The 14,490-nt window shown below is 40.4% G+C and overlaps 1 protein-coding gene across 1 annotated transcript in view; it reads right to left on the reverse strand.

Annotated features, from left to right (window-relative positions):
- Positions 1-14,490, reverse strand: part of LOC117531936 — a 303,771-nt gene that overhangs the window by 277,293 nt on the left and 11,988 nt on the right. Inside the window, exons 29-69 of the mRNA XM_034195126.1 lie at positions 13,891-14,058; positions 13,460-13,659; positions 13,256-13,368; positions 12,794-12,900; positions 12,437-12,604; positions 12,007-12,206; positions 11,803-11,915; positions 11,333-11,439; positions 10,911-11,078; positions 10,480-10,679; positions 10,276-10,388; positions 9,806-9,912; positions 9,384-9,551; positions 8,953-9,152; positions 8,749-8,861; positions 8,280-8,386; positions 7,940-8,107; positions 7,509-7,708; positions 7,305-7,417; positions 6,835-6,941; positions 6,413-6,580; positions 5,982-6,181; positions 5,778-5,890; positions 5,309-5,415; positions 4,133-4,338; positions 3,945-4,030; positions 3,821-3,846; positions 3,641-3,662; positions 3,520-3,547; positions 3,350-3,428; positions 3,105-3,251; positions 2,799-3,010; positions 2,584-2,687; positions 2,373-2,491; positions 2,108-2,275; positions 1,677-1,876; positions 1,473-1,585; positions 1,011-1,117; positions 655-822; positions 225-424; positions 21-133 (exon numbers count right to left, since the gene is read on the reverse strand). Of these exons, the coding sequence (XP_034051017.1) occupies positions 21-133; positions 225-424; positions 655-822; positions 1,011-1,117; positions 1,473-1,585; positions 1,677-1,876; positions 2,108-2,275; positions 2,373-2,491; positions 2,584-2,687; positions 2,799-3,010; positions 3,105-3,251; positions 3,350-3,428; positions 3,520-3,547; positions 3,641-3,662; positions 3,821-3,846; positions 3,945-4,030; positions 4,133-4,338; positions 5,309-5,415; positions 5,778-5,890; positions 5,982-6,181; positions 6,413-6,580; positions 6,835-6,941; positions 7,305-7,417; positions 7,509-7,708; positions 7,940-8,107; positions 8,280-8,386; positions 8,749-8,861; positions 8,953-9,152; positions 9,384-9,551; positions 9,806-9,912; positions 10,276-10,388; positions 10,480-10,679; positions 10,911-11,078; positions 11,333-11,439; positions 11,803-11,915; positions 12,007-12,206; positions 12,437-12,604; positions 12,794-12,900; positions 13,256-13,368; positions 13,460-13,659; positions 13,891-14,058 (5,626 nt within the window). The remainder of the gene's footprint in view (positions 1-20; positions 134-224; positions 425-654; positions 823-1,010; positions 1,118-1,472; positions 1,586-1,676; positions 1,877-2,107; positions 2,276-2,372; positions 2,492-2,583; positions 2,688-2,798; positions 3,011-3,104; positions 3,252-3,349; positions 3,429-3,519; positions 3,548-3,640; positions 3,663-3,820; positions 3,847-3,944; positions 4,031-4,132; positions 4,339-5,308; positions 5,416-5,777; positions 5,891-5,981; positions 6,182-6,412; positions 6,581-6,834; positions 6,942-7,304; positions 7,418-7,508; positions 7,709-7,939; positions 8,108-8,279; positions 8,387-8,748; positions 8,862-8,952; positions 9,153-9,383; positions 9,552-9,805; positions 9,913-10,275; positions 10,389-10,479; positions 10,680-10,910; positions 11,079-11,332; positions 11,440-11,802; positions 11,916-12,006; positions 12,207-12,436; positions 12,605-12,793; positions 12,901-13,255; positions 13,369-13,459; positions 13,660-13,890; positions 14,059-14,490) is intronic.

Below are 14,490 nucleotides of genomic sequence, written 5' to 3' on the forward strand. Positions count from 1 at the left end.
GTTTACTTCATCAGACCTACCTGGTGTGTTGAATTCACTGGCAGAATCCTTCAAGAAGTTGAGCAAAACTGCAGCATTTGCTCTTTGTCTTTCCGGAGGTGTTGTGGAGTAAACATGGCTCAGCCCCTTCACACTGCAAAGGGTCAACACAATAAGTATCATCAAATTCCTCTTTAACATTTTATTAATTGGAAACATGGTGTGTTTATGTTTGCAGTGCTTACACAGCACGATAGTTTGTGCAGTTTATGAACGATGTTACATTCATGAGCATCAACGGGTTGAAGCTTGCCAGACAAGGTCTTAGCAAATCGAGGAACCACCGGTTCCACTCATTTTCACTGAAGCTTGGCAGACGGGGCGCGATGAGGTCAAAGGTCCGATTCATTGCGAGATCTCTTGCACTGGATTCAATCACAATATTCTGTCCAATTACAAAATATGAAATCAGATACACGTTACACAGTTTTCATGTTGCACGTAGTTCAGAAGTCATTAGCAAGCAGTTAAGAGCAAAAGGAATGTTCTCAATCATTTGATACAATAAGAACACTGTAACTGATGTATAGAAGTAGATGCATATGTATAATTTGACTCTGCTTGTTTTAAAGAATGGGAATTTTCTTCTTACCCCAATGTCAGAGGGAAGCTTACCGGTGCATTTTTTGTGAGTTCAGTGAGCAAAACCTCCACATTTTCAAAGCCATTGCCCTGCTCGAGCCGGTCAAATACGAGCCTGACTGTGTCTGTATTATTGATGTTCCCTGAGCTCTGTAGAACTTGTGCCAACTGAGAAGGACGGAGCTGTGAAATGGCACCAGTCTAAAAGGGCATGGACAAGAAGAAGGATATTTGATTATACTAACATTATAAAAACATTAACAGACTCAATTTTCACATCTATAACTTGTACACAAAGACTTGAGCTGAAGATTGTAAACTTTCAGTAGTGATAAATTGGATCATTGGGTCTTTTTAAAACAGTTTGAATAGAAAAAAATATTACTTACGATGGAGATGTTGAAAGCTTCCAGGTCTGTGAAGGTAGCCTGCTCTACAAATGAGCCCAGGTTTTTCTCAAGAAATTCTGCATCGTTCTGAATTCCTTTCCTGCAAGCTAAGGAACGAAAAAGAAAAAAGCAATTTTATCATATTTCAGCAAACTTTCTATTTATTCCTTAACTCACAGGGGAGTTACGGGTTCCAAATCAGGACCATTCAGATAACAGATCCAACAGACAAACGTAAACTCCTTTCTTGATCAGTTTATATGGACACCACTGGAGAGGTGAGCATGAACTGAAGTAAAGCAAGTGCTCTACAGGCCCATTTCAATTCGGGTTCAAACGTTTGGACCCATGCAGACTGACTCCTACACTGAGTCTGTTCTCAGTACAATCTGACAAAATGTGGCACAATTCCAAGTCACCCAAAGAAAAAACATGTGGTCCAGTTTACTTCATCAGACCTACCTGGTGTGTTGAATTCACCGGCAGAATCCTTCAAGAAGTTGAGCAAAACTGCAGCATTTGCTCTTTGTCTTTCCGGAGGTGTTGTGGAGTAAACATGGCTCAGCCCCTTCACACTGCAAAGGGTCAACACAATAAGTATCAGCAAATTCCTCTTTAACATTTTATTAATTGGAAACATGGTGTGTTTATGTTTGCAGTGCTTACACAGCACGATAGTTTGTGCAGTTTATGAACGACGTTACATTCATGAGCATCAACGGGTTGAAGCTTGCCAGACAAGGTCTTAGCAAATCGAGGAACCACCGGTTCCACTCATTTTCACTGAAGCTTGGAAGACGGGGCGCGATGAGGTCAAAGGTCCGATTCATTGCGAGATCTCTTGCACTGGACTCAATCACAATATTCTGTCCAATTACAAAATATGAAATCAGATACATGTTACACAGTTTGCATGTTGCACGTAGTTCAGAAGTCATTAGCAAGCAGTTGAAGAGCAAAAGGAATGTTCTCAATCATCTGATACAATAAGAACACTGTAACTGATGTATAGAAGTAGATGCATATGTATAATTTGACTTTGCTTGTTTTAAAGAATGGGAATTTTCTTCTTGCCCCAATGTCAGAGGGAAGCTTACCGGTGCATTGTCTGTGAGTTCAGTGAGCAAAACCTCCACATTTTCAAAGCCATCGGCCTGCTCGAGCCGGTCAAATACGAGCCTGACTGTGTCTGTATTATTGATGTTCCCTGAGCTCTGTAGAACTTGTGCCAACTGAGAAGGACGGAGCTGTGAAATGGAGTCAGTCTAAAAGGGCATGGACAAAATCAAAGAGCAATCAATACAAAAAAAAGTGGAATTTTTAATTTGAATAGACAAGACTGCGGTCAGTTCAGTTACGTACAACAGAAAAATTGGGATTGAGGGTTTGCAAATCCTGCAGTTCTGCAAATTCAGAGAAGCTACCAAAGTTATCCTGGAGCCACTCTTTAGTACCACTGCTGGCTGAGACACAGCCAGGATCTGGGAAGAAAAAAAGACAAAGACTTGGATGAACCACTGTGACCAAAGGCCGTCACCACTTTAATCAATTGAAACACAGTGCCTGCCTTTACCTGATGAGTCATTTTTCACAAGGAACGGCTGGATGAAATGAGTCAAGACTGATTTCTGTGTCTCTCTCTTCATGGATGGTTGGACTCTGCTGAATGCCCGGATGCTAACATTGAAGAGTGAAGGCCAAATCAACAAGTGTATAATCAAATGTATATCTCCAAGATAATCTGCCATCAATGTCCACAGTTCAGAAATATGTAACCTGGTTACTTACACAGTGTGGTACGTTTGGCAGCTGAAGTTTGTCGAGCTGAGACAAAACAGGAAGTTGGGTGATGAAGCAGCCAAAAATGGATGAAGGTTTGTCTCAAACCATCTCTTGACAAAGGCATCATCTTGCACTTGCATCTGGCTGAAGTTGGCAATTATCACCTCTCCAACAGCCTCAAGAATGGGGGTCAAGGACTGACTGCTGGTGTTGGGAGCCTTAAATTGGGCAGGTGGGGAGGTCTCATTTAATAGGGCACCAGGTTCACAGGGAAAACACCAATTTTTTCTGAAATGACACTTTTGGACTTACCATAGCAGAGTACATGGTAAGAGCCTCATCCAGCACAGAAGAAGCTTCTCGGATGAAAAGCTTCCAGACCTCTGGGGAGTATGTCATTTGGCTTTGCAGCGAACAGTTCAACAGTGTCGCAACGTTGCTGGGTGTGAGATGTGTAGCCTTAAAATGAGACAAAAATAAAGACTGAGTTCATGACAATTAATCTCAGGAAGTAATTAAAGCAGAAGACACTGAAACCTGAAATAAAACAATCTTACTGAGGAACAGGCGTGTGCAGTGATGGAAATATTGCACAGGGCTTCTGTCAAGTTGCCACCAGATTGGATTTGTTGTGACCTAAACAAAACGATAGTATGAAAAACAGTGTTACTTAAAGGGGAAAAGGAAGAAAACCAGAACACTGCACTTCAAACAGTGATTCACCTACCCGCTGACGTCAGCACAGATATGACTCACTGTAAAAAGACAATATTCATGCATCACATAATTGCACTTTCCAGTGTCATTTTGCAATCACGCTGGAGCTCGCTCCACTTTTACACACTTACCGTTAACTGCTGTGTTGTTGCACTGGAGACAAAAACATCATCATTATTACACTTGTGGCATATTTGACACAGATCAAAAATTTTTTGTCTCTTAAAGTTTCAATAATAAACTCTAACCTTGTCAACTGTCAAGTGTAAATATGTTCAATATGTATAAAATACAAAAGAAAAGCAACTTACCCTCAGAGAACCTGTAATGCGACAACCTGTTTGACAGACAAAATAAAGTATCAAGTGAATACAGCTCTGACAGAAATACCTCATTCAATAAAAATGCCAGAAAGCATTTTTTTTTATCACTTACGTAGGAATTTCATTTGGAGGCTTCCTATGCTTGATTTCACACTCTCTGGAAGATTCAATTTGAAGCACTGCTGAAGACCATTGACTCTAAAAACAACAACACAGTGAGATGATTTGTCAGGAACCAGAGTTCGATGACAAACACAAACAACATTTTTATGTGCAGACTTGAAAATTTCCATTTCTTACATGGCAGTGTATGATGGACAGTCAGCGTTCCTGGGGATTTGTCTGAAAAAGGCCTGGATGAACTGACTGAGCGGGTCAGTGTCTGAGGAATCCAAGAACGTGTTGCACACCACCTTTATGAAGGTCTCATTCTCCAAAGCACCAGTGTCTGGATCCACAAGTAACTCAGCCTTTTGCTGCGGTGTGAGACGGTCCAGAACTTCCATCTGTGGGAACAAAATGAGTTTGGTTGTGGTTTGTGCTTGTGTTGAGTCGCTGCCTTAATAAAAACTCATTTATATTCTTGTGTAAATTCATGTAAATGCATTCAAAGCCAGAGTCTGTTTTTTTCCAATGAAAGAAAGTCTAGATTAATGAAAAAAGTCACATAATCTTGTCTAAAATCCTGTTTGAACAGCACAATGTTTATTTTCCATAGAGAGAAAATTTTTTACTGTGTTTGCTGAGTGCACAGTTCACTTTTCCCATTTCTTTTATCTTTCAGGTGTGTTGATGAAGCCAGCGACAATTCCATAGATTCTTGTCCTTATCAGACTTTTTCAAACAGTCTTTCTCACCATCTTCTCTCTGTTCGACGCCGTTCCGTGACACAGACATGCTGAACAATTCTTCTTTTAAAAACTTTAGAGCTCTAAAGGTTTGCGATGTCCACATGCTACATTTAGCTTAAGCTTTGCGCAGGAGCCACACATCGTCTCCGCAGCAACCAACCAGTCCTGTTTTACACTTTACGAGAGGGATTTTTCTCCTCAAAACTCCGTGGATCCGAGGACACTGATTTGTATCTGTAACACACAGATCAGTGTCCGTGGACCGCCGTGGTCTTATAAAATTTCCACGATATTGAAAAAAAAGAACATGTTGCGATAGACATTTTAAAAACTCAATAACGATCACAATTACCCCCCCGATGAAATCCCTGGAATTTCACAAATCCATGGAGTTTTCACAGCCCTGAAAACAAGGCTGACCATCACTGGCATACCTGCTTAATTAAACAATTATAAAATGGTATTTTATGACAAAGTAGGACATTTGATTATACTAATGTTATAAAAACATTAACAGACTCAATATTCAGATCTATAACTTGTACACAAAGACTTGAGCTGAAGATAGTAATCATGGATCATTGGGTCTTTTTAAAAAACTTTGAATAGAAAAAATATTACTTACGATGGAGACGTTGAAAGCTTTCAGGTCTGTGAAGGTAGCCTGCTCTACAAATGAGCCCAGGTTTTTCTCAAGAAATTCTGCATCGTTCTGAATTCCTTTCCTGCAAGCTAAGGAACGAAAAAGAAAAAAGCAATTTTATCATATTTCAGCAAACTTTTATTTATTCCTTAACTTACAAGGGAACAGGGGAGTTACGGGTTCCAAATCAGGACCATTCAGATAACAGATCCAACAGACAAAAGTAAACTCCTTTCTTGATCAGTTTATATGGACACCACTGGAGAGGTGAGCATGAACTGAAGTAAAGCAAGTGCTCTACAGGCCCATTTCAATTCGGGTTCAAACATTTGGACCCATGAAGACTGACTCCTACACTGAGTCTGTTCTCAGTACAATCTGACAAACTGTGGCACAATTCCAAGTCGCCCAAAGAAAAAACATGTGGTCCAATTTACTTCATCAGACCTACCTGGTGTGTTGAATTCTCCGGCAGAATCCTTCAAGAAGTTGAGCAAAACGGCAGCATTTGCTCTTTGTCTTTCCGGAGGTGTTGTGGAGTAAACATGGCTCAGCCCCCTCACACTGCAAAGGGTCAACACAATAATTATCATCAAATTCCTCTTTAACATTTTATTAATTGGAAACATGGTGTGTTTATGTTTGCAGTGCTTACACAGCACGATAGTTTGTGCAGTTTATGAACGACGTTACATTCATGAGCATCAACGGGTTGAAGCTTGCCAGACAAGGTCTTAGCAAATCGAGGAACCACCGGTTCCACTCATTTTCACTGAAGCTTGGAAGACGGGGCGCGATGAGGTCAAAGGTCCGATTCATTGCGAGATCTCTTGCACTGGATTCAATCACAATATTCTGTCCAATTACAAAACATGAAATCAGATACACGTTACACAGTTTGCATGTTGCACGTAGTTCAGAAGTCATTAGCAAGCAGTTGAAGAGCAAAAGGAATGTTCTCAATCATCTGATACAATAAGAACACTGTAACTGATGTATAGAAGTAGATGCATATGTATAATTTGACTCTGCTTGTTTTAAAGAATGGGAATTTTCTTCTTACCCCAATGTCAGAGGGAAGCTTACCGGTGCATTTTTTGTGAGTTCAGTGAGCAAAACCTCCACATTTTCAAAGCCATTGCCCTGCTCGAGCCGGTCAAATACGAGCCTGACTGTGTCTGTATTATTGATGTTCCCTGAGCTCTGTAGAACTTGTGCCAACTGAGAAGGACGGAGCTGTGAAATGGCACCAGTCTAAAAGGGCATGGACAAAATCAAGGGTTCACCATCACTGGCATACGTACTTCATTAAACAAATAATAAATGGTATTTTATGACAAAGAAGGACATTTGATTATACTAACATTATAAAAACATTAATAGACTCAATTTTCACATCTATAACTTGTACACAAAGACTTGAGCTGAAGATTGTAAACTTTCAGCAGTGATAAATTGGATCATTGGGTCTTTTTAAAACAGTTTGAATAGAAAAAAATATTACTTACGATGGAGATGTTGAAAGCTTCCAGGTCTGTGAAGGTAGCCTGCTCTACAAATGAGCCCAGGTTTTTCTCAAGAAATTCTGCATCGTTCTGAATTCCTTTCCTGCAAGCTAAGGAACGAAAAAGAAAAAAGCAATTTTATCATATTTCAGCAAACTTTCTATTTATTCCTTAACTCACAGGGGAACAGGGGAGTTACGGGTTCCAAATCAGGACCATTCAGATAACAGATCCAACAGACAAACGTAAACTCCTTTCTTGATCAGTTTATATGGACACCACTGGAGAGGTGAGCATGAACTGAAGTAAAGCAAGTGCTCTACAGGCCCATTTCAATTCGGGTTCAAACGTTTGGACCCATGAAGACTGACTCCTACACTGAGTCTGTTCTCAGTACAATCTGACAAAATGTGGCACAATTCCAAGTCACCCAAAGAAAAAACATGTGGTCCAGTTTACTTCATCAGACCTACCTGGTGTGTTGAATTCACCGGCAGAATCCTTCAAGAAGTTGAGCAAAACTGCAGCATTTGCTCTTTGTCTTTCCGGAGGTGTTGTGGAGTAAACATGGCTCAGCCCCTTCACACTGCAAAGGGTCAACACAATAAGTATCATCAAATTCCTCTTTAACATTTTATTAATTGGAAACATGGTGTGTTTATGTTTGCAGTGCTTACACAGCACGATAGTTTGTGCAGTTTATGAACGATGTTACATTCATGAGCATCAACGGGTTGAAGCTTGCCAGACAAGGTCTTAGCAAATCGAGGAACCACCGGTTCCACTCATTTTCACTGAAGCTTGGCAGACGGGGCGCGATGAGGTCAAAGGTCCGATTCATTGCGAGATCTCTTGCACTGGATTCAATCACAATATTCTGTCCAATTACAAAATATGAAATCAGATACACGTTACACAGTTTGCATGTTGCACGTAGTTCAGAAGTCATTAGCAAGCAGTTGAAGAGCAAAAGGAATGTTCTCAATCATCTGATACAATAAGAACACTGTAACTGATGTATAGAAGTAGATGCATATGTATAATTTGACTCTGCTTGTTTTAAAGAATGGGAATTTTCTTCTTACCCCAATGTCAGAGGGAAGCTTACCGGTGCATTTTTTGTGAGTTCAGTGAGCAAAACCTCCACATTTTCAAAGCCATTGCCCTGCTCGAGCCGGTCAAATACGAGCCTGACTGTGTCTGTATTATTGATGTTCCCTGAGCTCTGTAGAACTTGTGCCAACTGAGAAGGACGGAGCTGTGAAATGGCACCAGTCTAAAAGGGCATGGACAAGAAGAAGGATATTTGATTATACTAACATTATAAAAACATTAACAGACTCAATATTCAGATCTATAACTTGTACACAAAGACTTGAGCTGAAGATAGTAATCATGGATCATTGGGTCTTTTTAAAAGACTTTGAATAGAAAAAAATATTACTTACGATGGAGATGTTGAAAGCTTCCAGGTCTGTGAAGGTAGCCTGCTCTACAAATGAGCCCAGGTTTTTCTCAAGAAATTCTGCATCGTTCTGAATTCCTTTCCTGCAAGCTAAGGAACGAAAAAGAAAAAAGCAATTTTATCATATTTCAGCAAACTTTTATTTATTCCTTAACTTACAAGGGAACAGGGGAGTTACGGGTTTCAAATCAGGACCATTCAGATAACAGATCCAACAGACAAAAGTAAACTCCTTTCTTGATCAGTTTATATGGGCACCACTGGAGAGGTGAGCATGAACTGAAGTAAAGCAAGTGCTCTACAGGCCCATTTCAATTCGGGTTCAAACATTTGGACCCATGAAGACTGACTCCTACACTGAGTCTGTTCTCAGTACAATCTGACAAACTGTGGCACAATTCCAAGTCGCCCAAAGAAAAAACATATGGTCCAATTTACTTCATCAGACCTACCTGGTGTGTTGAATTCTCCGGCAGAATCCTTCAAGAAGTTGAGCAAAACGGCAGCATTTGCTCTTTGTCTTTCCGGAGGTGTTGTGGAGTAAACATGGCTCAGCCCCCTCACACTGCAAAGGGTCAACACAATAATTATCATCAAATTCCTCTTTAACATTTTATTAATTGGAAACATGGTGTGTTTATGTTTGCAGTGCTTACACAGCACGATAGTTTGTGCAGTTTATGAACGACGTTACATTCATGAGCATCAACGGGTTGAAGCTTGCCAGACAAGGTCTTAGCAAATCGAGGAACCACCGGTTCCACTCATTTTCACTGAAGCTTGGAAGACGGGGCACGATGAGGTCAAAGGTCCGATTCATTGCGAGATCTCTTGCACTGGATTCAATCACAATATTCTGTCCAATTACAAAATATGAAATCAGATACACGTTACACAGTTTGCATGTTGCACGTAGTTCAGAAGTCATTAGCAAGCAGTTGAAGAGCAAAAGGAATGTTCTCAATCATCTGATACAATAAGAACACTGTAACTGATGTATAGAAGTAGATGCATATGTATAATTTGACTCTGCTTGTTTTAAAGAATGGGAATTTTCTTCTTACCCCAATGTCAGAGGGAAGCTTACCGGTGCATTTTTTGTGAGTTCAGTGAGCAAAACCTCCACATTTTCAAAGCCATTGCCCTGCTCGAGCCGGTCAAATACGAGCCTGACTGTGTCTGTATTATTGATGTTCCCTGAGCTCTGTAGAACTTGTGCCAACTGAGAAGGACGGAGCTGTGAAATGGCACCAGTCTAAAAGGGCATGGACAAAATCAAGGGTTCACCATCACTGGCATACGTACTTCATTAGACAAATAATAAATGGTATTTTATGCCAAAGAAGGACATTTGATTATACTAACATTATAAAAACATTAACAGACTCAATTTTCACATCTATAACTTGTACACAAAGACTTGAGCTGAAGATTGTAAACTTTCAGCAGTGATAAATTGGATCATTGGGTCTTTTTAAAACAGTTTGAATAGAAAAAAATATTACTTACGATGGAGATGTTGAAAGCTTCCAGGTCTGTGAAGGTAGCCTGCTCTACAAATGAGCCCAGGTTTTTCTCAAGAAATTCTGCATCGTTCTGAATTCCTTTCCTGCAAGCTAAGGAACGAAAAAGAAAAAAGCAATTTTATCATATTTCAGCAAACTTTCTATTTATTCCTTAACTCACAGGGGAACAGGGGAGTTACGGGTTCCAAATCAGGACCATTCAGATAACAGATCCAACAGACAAACGTAAACTCCTTTCTTGATCAGTTTATATGGACACCACTGGAGAGGTGAGCATGAACTGAAGTAAAGCAAGTGCTCTACAGGCCCATTTCAATTCGGGTTCAAACGTTTGGACCCATGAAGACTGACTCCTACACTGAGTCTGTTCTCAGTACAATCTGACAAAATGTGGCACAATTCCAAGTCACCCAAAGAAAAAACATGTGGTCCAGTTTACTTCATCAGACCTACCTGGTGTGTTGAATTCACTGGCAGAATCCTTCAAGAAGTTGAGCAAAACTGCAGCATTTGCTCTTTGTCTTTCCGGAGGTGTTGTGGAGTAAACATGGCTCAGCCCCTTCACACTGCAAAGGGTCAACACAATAAGTATCATCAAATTCCTCTTTAACATTTTATTAATTGGAAACATGGTGTGTTTATGTTTGCAGTGCTTACACAGCACGATAGTTTGTGCAGTTTATGAACGATGTTACATTCATGAGCATCAACGGGTTGAAGCTTGCCAGACAAGGTCTTAGCAAATCGAGGAACCACCGGTTCCACTCATTTTCACTGAAGCTTGGAAGACGGGGCACGATGAGGTCAAAGGTCCGATTCATTGCGAGATCTCTTGCACTGGATTCAATCACAATATTCTGTCCAATTACAAAATATGAAATCAGATACACGTTACACAGTTTGCATGTTGCACGTAGTTCAGAAGTCATTAGCAAGCAGTTGAAGAGCAAAAGGAATGTTCTCAATCATCTGATACAATAAGAACACTGTAACTGATGTATAGAAGTAGATGCATATGTATAATTTGACTCTGCTTGTTTTAAAGAATGGGAATTTTCTTCTTACCCCAATGTCAGAGGGAAGCTTACCGGTGCATTTTTTGTGAGTTCAGTGAGCAAAACCTCCACATTTTCAAAGCCATTGCCCTGCTCGAGCCGGTCAAATACGAGCCTGACTGTGTCTGTATTATTGATGTTCCCTGAGCTCTGTAGAACTTGTGCCAACTGAGAAGGACGGAGCTGTGAAATGGCACCAGTCTAAAAGGGCATGGACAAAATCAAGGGTTCACCATCACTGGCATACGTACTTCATTAGACAAATAATAAATGGTATTTTATGCCAAAGAAGGACATTTGATTATACTAACATTATAAAAACATTAACAGACTCAATTTTCACATCTATAACTTGTACACAAAGACTTGAGCTGAAGATTGTAAACTTTCAGCAGTGATAAATTGGATCATTGGGTCTTTTTAAAACAGTTTGAATAGAAAAAAATATTACTTACGATGGAGATGTTGAAAGCTTCCAGGTCTGTGAAGGTAGCCTGCTCTACAAATGAGCCCAGGTTTTTCTCAAGAAATTCTGCATCGTTCTGAATTCCTTTCCTGCAAGCTAAGGAACGAAAAAGAAAAAAGCAATTTTATCATATTTCAGCAAACTTTCTATTTATTCCTTAACTCACAGGGGAACAGGGGAGTTACGGGTTCCAAATCAGGACCATTCAGATAACAGATCCAACAGACAAACGTAAACTCCTTTCTTGATCAGTTTATATGGACACCACTGGAGAGGTGAGCATGAACTGAAGTAAAGCAAGTGCTCTACAGGCCCATTTCAATTCGGGTTCAAACGTTTGGACCCATGAAGACTGACTCCTACACTGAGTCTGTTCTCAGTACAATCTGACAAAATGTGGCACAATTCCAAGTCACCCAAAGAAAAAACATGTGGTCCAGTTTACTTCATCAGACCTACCTGGTGTGTTGAATTCACTGGCAGAATCCTTCAAGAAGTTGAGCAAAACTGCAGCATTTGCTCTTTGTCTTTCCGGAGGTGTTGTGGAGTAAACATGGCTCAGCCCCTTCACACTGCAAAGGGTCAACACAATAAGTATCATCAAATTCCTCTTTAACATTTTATTAATTGGAAACATGGTGTGTTTATGTTTGCAGTGCTTACACAGCACGATAGTTTGTGCAGTTTATGAACGATGTTACATTCATGAGCATCAACGGGTTGAAGCTTGCCAGACAAGGTCTTAGCAAATCGAGGAACCACCGGTTCCACTCATTTTCACTGAAGCTTGGCAGACGGGGCGCGATGAGGTCAAAGGTCCGATTCATTGCGAGATCTCTTGCACTGGATTCAATCACAATATTCTGTCCAATTACAAAATATGAAATCAGATACACGTTACACAGTTTTCATGTTGCACGTAGTTCAGAAGTCATTAGCAAGCAGTTAAGAGCAAAAGGAATGTTCTCAATCATTTGATACAATAAGAACACTGTAACTGATGTATAGAAGTAGATGCATATGTATAATTTGACTCTGCTTGTTTTAAAGAATGGGAATTTTCTTCTTACCCCAATGTCAGAGGGAAGCTTACCGGTGCATTTTTTGTGAGTTCAGTGAGCAAAACCTCCACATTTTCAAAGCCATTGCCCTGCTCGAGCCGGTCAAATACGAGCCTGACTGTGTCTGTATTATTGATGTTCCCTGAGCTCTGTAGAACTTGTGCCAACTGAGAAGGACGGAGCTGTGAAATGGCACCAGTCTAAAAGGGCATGGACAAGAAGAAGGATATTTGATTATACTAACATTATAAAAACATTAACAGACTCAATTTTCACATCTAGAACTTGTACACAAAGACTTGAGCTGAAGATTGTAAACTTTCAGTAGTGATAAATTGGATCATTGGGTCTTTTTAAAACAGTTTGAATAGAAAAAAAATATTACTTACGATGGAGATGTTGAAAGCTTCCAGGTCTGTGAAGGTAGCCTGCTCTACAAATGAGCCCAGGTTTTTCTCAAGAAATTCTGCATCGTTCTGAATTCCTTTCCTGCAAGCTAAGGAACGAAAAAGAAAAAAGCAATTTTATCATATTTCAGCAAACTTTCTATTTATTCCTTAACTCACAGGGGAGTTACGGGTTCCAAATCAGGACCATTCAGATAACAGATCCAACAGACAAACGTAAACTCCTTTCTTGATCAGTTTATATGGACACCACTGGAGAGGTGAGCATGAACTGAAGTAAAGCAAGTGCTCTACAGGCCCATTTCAATTCGGGTTCAAACGTTTGGACCCATGCAGACTGACTCCTACACTGAGTCTGTTCTCAGTACAATCTGACAAAATGTGGCACAATTCCAAGTCACCCAAAGAAAAAACATGTGGTCCAGTTTACTTCATCAGACCTACCTGGTGTGTTGAATTCACCGGCAGAATCCTTCAAGAAGTTGAGCAAAACTGCAGCATTTGCTCTTTGTCTTTCCGGAGGTGTTGTGGAGTAAACATGGCTCAGCCCCTTCACACTGCAAAGGGTCAACACAATAAGTATCAGCAAATTCCTCTTTAACATTTTATTAATTGGAAACATGGTGTGTTTATGTTTGCAGTGCTTACACAGCACGATAGTTTGTGCAGTTTATGAACGACGTTACATTCATGAGCATCAACGGGTTGAAGCTTGCCAGACAAGGTCTTAGCAAATCGAGGAACCACCGGTTCCACTCATTTTCACTGAAGCTTGGAAGACGGGGCGCGATGAGGTCAAAGGTCCGATTCATTGCGAGATCTCTTGCACTGGACTCAATCACAATATTCTGTCCAATTACAAAATATGAAATCAGATACATGTTACACAGTGTGCATGTTGCACGTAGTTCAGAAGTCATTAGCAAGCAGTTGAAGAGCAAAAGGAATGTTCTCAATCATCTGATACAATAAGAACACTGTAACTGATGTATAGAAGTAGATGCATATGTATAATTTGACTTTGCTTGTTTTAAAGAATGGGAATTTTCTTCTTGCCCCAATGTCAGAGGGAAGCTTACCGGTGCATTGTCTGTGAGTTCAGTGAGCAAAACCTCCACATTTTCAAAGCCATCGGCCTGCTCGAGCCGGTCAAATACGAGCCTGACTGTGTCTGTATTATTGATGTTCCCTGAGCTCTGTAGAACTTGTGCCAACTGAGAAGGACGGAGCTGTGAAATGGAGTCAGTCTAAAAGGGCATGGACAAAATCAAAGAGCAATCAATACAAAAAAAAGTGGAATTTTTAATTTGAATAGACAAGACTGCAGGTCAGTTCAGTTACGTACAACAGAAAAATTGGGATTGAGGGTTTGCAAATCCTGCAGATTCTGCAAATTCAGAGAAGCTACCAAAGTTATCCTGGAGCCACTCTTTAGTACCACTGCTGGCTGAGACACAGCCAGGATCTGGGAAGAAAAAAAGACAAAGACTTGGATGAACCACTGTGACCAAAGGCCGTCACCACTTTAATCAATTGAAACACAGTGCCTGCCTTTACCTGATGAGTCATTTTTCACAAGGAACGGCTGGATGAAATGAGTCAAGACTGATTTCTGTGTCTCTCTCTTCATGGATGGTTGGACTCTGCTGAATGCCCGGATGCTAACATTGAAGAGTGAA

Source organism: Thalassophryne amazonica, chromosome 19 (genome assembly GCF_902500255.1).
Source record: "Thalassophryne amazonica chromosome 19, fThaAma1.1, whole genome shotgun sequence".
Lineage (NCBI taxonomy): Eukaryota > Metazoa > Chordata > Actinopteri > Batrachoidiformes > Batrachoididae > Thalassophryne > Thalassophryne amazonica.